At 43.9% G+C, this 2,500-nt stretch overlaps 1 protein-coding gene across 3 annotated transcripts in view; it reads left to right on the top strand.

The window, feature by feature from the left end:
- Positions 1-2,500, top strand: part of LOC125029583 (phosphoribosylformylglycinamidine synthase-like) — a 35,909-nt gene that overhangs the window by 13,724 nt on the left and 19,685 nt on the right. For all 3 annotated transcript variants that reach the window (XM_047619557.1, XM_047619558.1, XM_047619559.1), the window contains exons 9-11: positions 807-919; positions 1,258-1,416; positions 1,660-1,767. In XM_047619557.1, the coding sequence (XP_047475513.1) occupies positions 807-919; positions 1,258-1,416; positions 1,660-1,767 (380 nt within the window). The remainder of the gene's footprint in view (positions 1-806; positions 920-1,257; positions 1,417-1,659; positions 1,768-2,500) is intronic.

Here is a 2,500-nt window from a genome sequence, read left to right as displayed (position 1 = left end):
TGTACTGAATCATGTTATTTAAAAAATATAAATTAACAATATCTACTCGGTTTTGAGAATTACATGTGGACAAATACGTTTCATTCATAGATACGTAGTTGCCTTAATTACGTACTCGAGATACATTCATAATTCATGTACATACATATAGGTTCATATACACATCCGTACAAGGTTGTATACACACCTGTTCTTTGAGCCTATCTATATTACACCAGAAAAAAATGAAATTGATGATTTTTCCCCCTCCCCTCCCCTCCTCACTCACACACATCCCCCTTCCCTCCACTCCTCTCAATCCCCTCCCCCCCTGTCACACCCCTCCCCTCCCCCCTGTCACACCCCTCCCCTCCCCCCTGTCACACCCCTCCCCTCCCCCCTGTCACACCCCTCCCCTCCCCCCTGTCACACCCCTCCCCCCCCCCCTGTCCCTCCCCTCCCCTCCCCCCTGTCACACCCCTCCCCTCCCCCCTGTCACACCCCTCCCCTCCCCCCTGTCACACCCCTCCCCTCCCCCCTGTCACACCCCCTCCCCTCTCTCACACCCCTCCCCCCTCTCACACCCCTCCCCCCTCTCACACCCCTCCCCCTCTCACACCCCTCCCCCTCTCACACCCCTCCCCCTCTCACACCCCTCCCCCCTCTCACACCCCTCCCCCTCTCACACCCCTCCCCCCTCTCACACCCCTCCCCCCTCTCACACCCCTCCCCCCTCTCACACCCCTCCCCCCTCTCACACCCCTCCCCCCTCTCACACCCCTCCCCTCCCCTCCCCCCCTTCTCATTACCCCCCTCCCCCCCCACAGCGGCGCCACGACGGGCACGGGCGGCCGCATCCGGGACGTGCAGGCGGCGGGCAGGGGCGGGCATGTAGTGGCGGGAACGGCGGGCTACTGCTTCGGAAACCTGCACATACCTGGTGGGTCGAGTGGCAAATTACTTAAAAAAAAAAAAAAATAAATAAATATACTATAAAATCGACAGAATGGCAGAAGAATCAATTATAGATTCGTATGATGTTGGTGTCTCCTGATGGTGTGGAGAACTTTTGCCGTTTTCACAATTTTGTGTTGATGTTAGATTAGTTCGTTTGTGAAATGCTCGGTCAGATTTTTTAAGGATAGTGTTTAGAATATAAAGAATTTTGAAGATTTGCATATCTAGCTGTTGAATACATTATATTGATTAGGTTAAGTTCTCGCAAGTTTCAAAAACACACTTAACTCTACATTCTAACATTCAAACATTTTTCTCAAGGCTACAAATTGCCATGGGAAGACGAGACAGAATATCCGTCCAATTTCGCCACGCCTCTCGAAGTTGCCATAGAGGCCTCGAACGGCGCCTCCGACTATGGCAATAAGTTTGGCGAGCCTGTCATTGCAGGTTTTGCACGCTCGTTCGGCATGCAAATCGGTAAGTAATTCTTCGATCTCTGTACAATTCTTCATCGAGTGCATAATTAGGAAATAAAATCGTAATAAGAATGTATATGTATGTATATAATTTCTGGCCTCTTGTAATATCAAGGCTTTCCGGAGCTATGTGCATGTTGCAGCATGGATATTAGATTTAAATTGTCTTCTTTCAATTGATATATATATCCCACCCCCACACCTACCTCGCCCCTCCCACACACACTCCACTTCGCGCCCACAGGTAAAGGGGAGGAGTCAGAGAGGCGGGAATGGATAAAGCCCATCATGTTTAGCGGCGGCATTGGAACGCTGGACGATGCCATGATATCGAAACATGCTCCTGAAAAGGGTATGAGAAATCAGAAACGTGTCTGTTTTTTTTTCCTATACTGTTGTAATTATGGTTATTTTATTTAATGAGTATATTTTTTTCATGACATTGGGTAGTATAGCTTGAATATATTAATGTTCTGTTTATTTATCATGTTACTGCTATTATGCTTATTGCATTTTGATTTATTTTTGATTTTGATATAAAGGGCTTGAGAGCCATCTTCACATTAGGAAATTCTTATCAGCGTAGTCAGTTGTTAAATAACTAATTGCAATAAAGATTTCGCTAGCAAATAACTGTTGGCATAAACGCATTCGAAATAACATATTGGTCTAAAGTTCCTTTTTGTATATTTTTAAGAATGGACGGACGAAAATTGTTTGTAAAAAAAAAAAAAAAAAAAAAAAAAAATCTGGATGGTCACTAGCTGGGAAATGAAGGGTATAAAATTCAAAAAGATCAGAAGAAAACTTAATTTGAAATATTTATAATTGATTATTACAGGACGAAAATGAAATCGTTCATTGGGCATTAATCAATCATGACTTTCATATCAATTATATAACTCCAATGCCTGCCGCAGTTCATATATATATGATTGTATTTTGAATAATCGACTTGCATACTTCAGTAATTTTAAGCGGTCATTGATTCTGCTATATCAATGAACCAGCTAAGGTATTTTTTTTTTTTTTTTTTTTTTTTTTTTGCGTTTGTTAGGAAAGTGTAATAAAATAATAATGACAAA

The sequence above is a fragment of the Penaeus chinensis genome, chromosome 10 (genome assembly GCF_019202785.1).
Source record: "Penaeus chinensis breed Huanghai No. 1 chromosome 10, ASM1920278v2, whole genome shotgun sequence".
Classification (NCBI taxonomy): domain Eukaryota; kingdom Metazoa; phylum Arthropoda; class Malacostraca; order Decapoda; family Penaeidae; genus Penaeus; species Penaeus chinensis.
The sequence above is the reverse complement of the archived record's forward strand: the minus strand, read 5'-3'. Positions and strand labels throughout refer to the sequence as shown.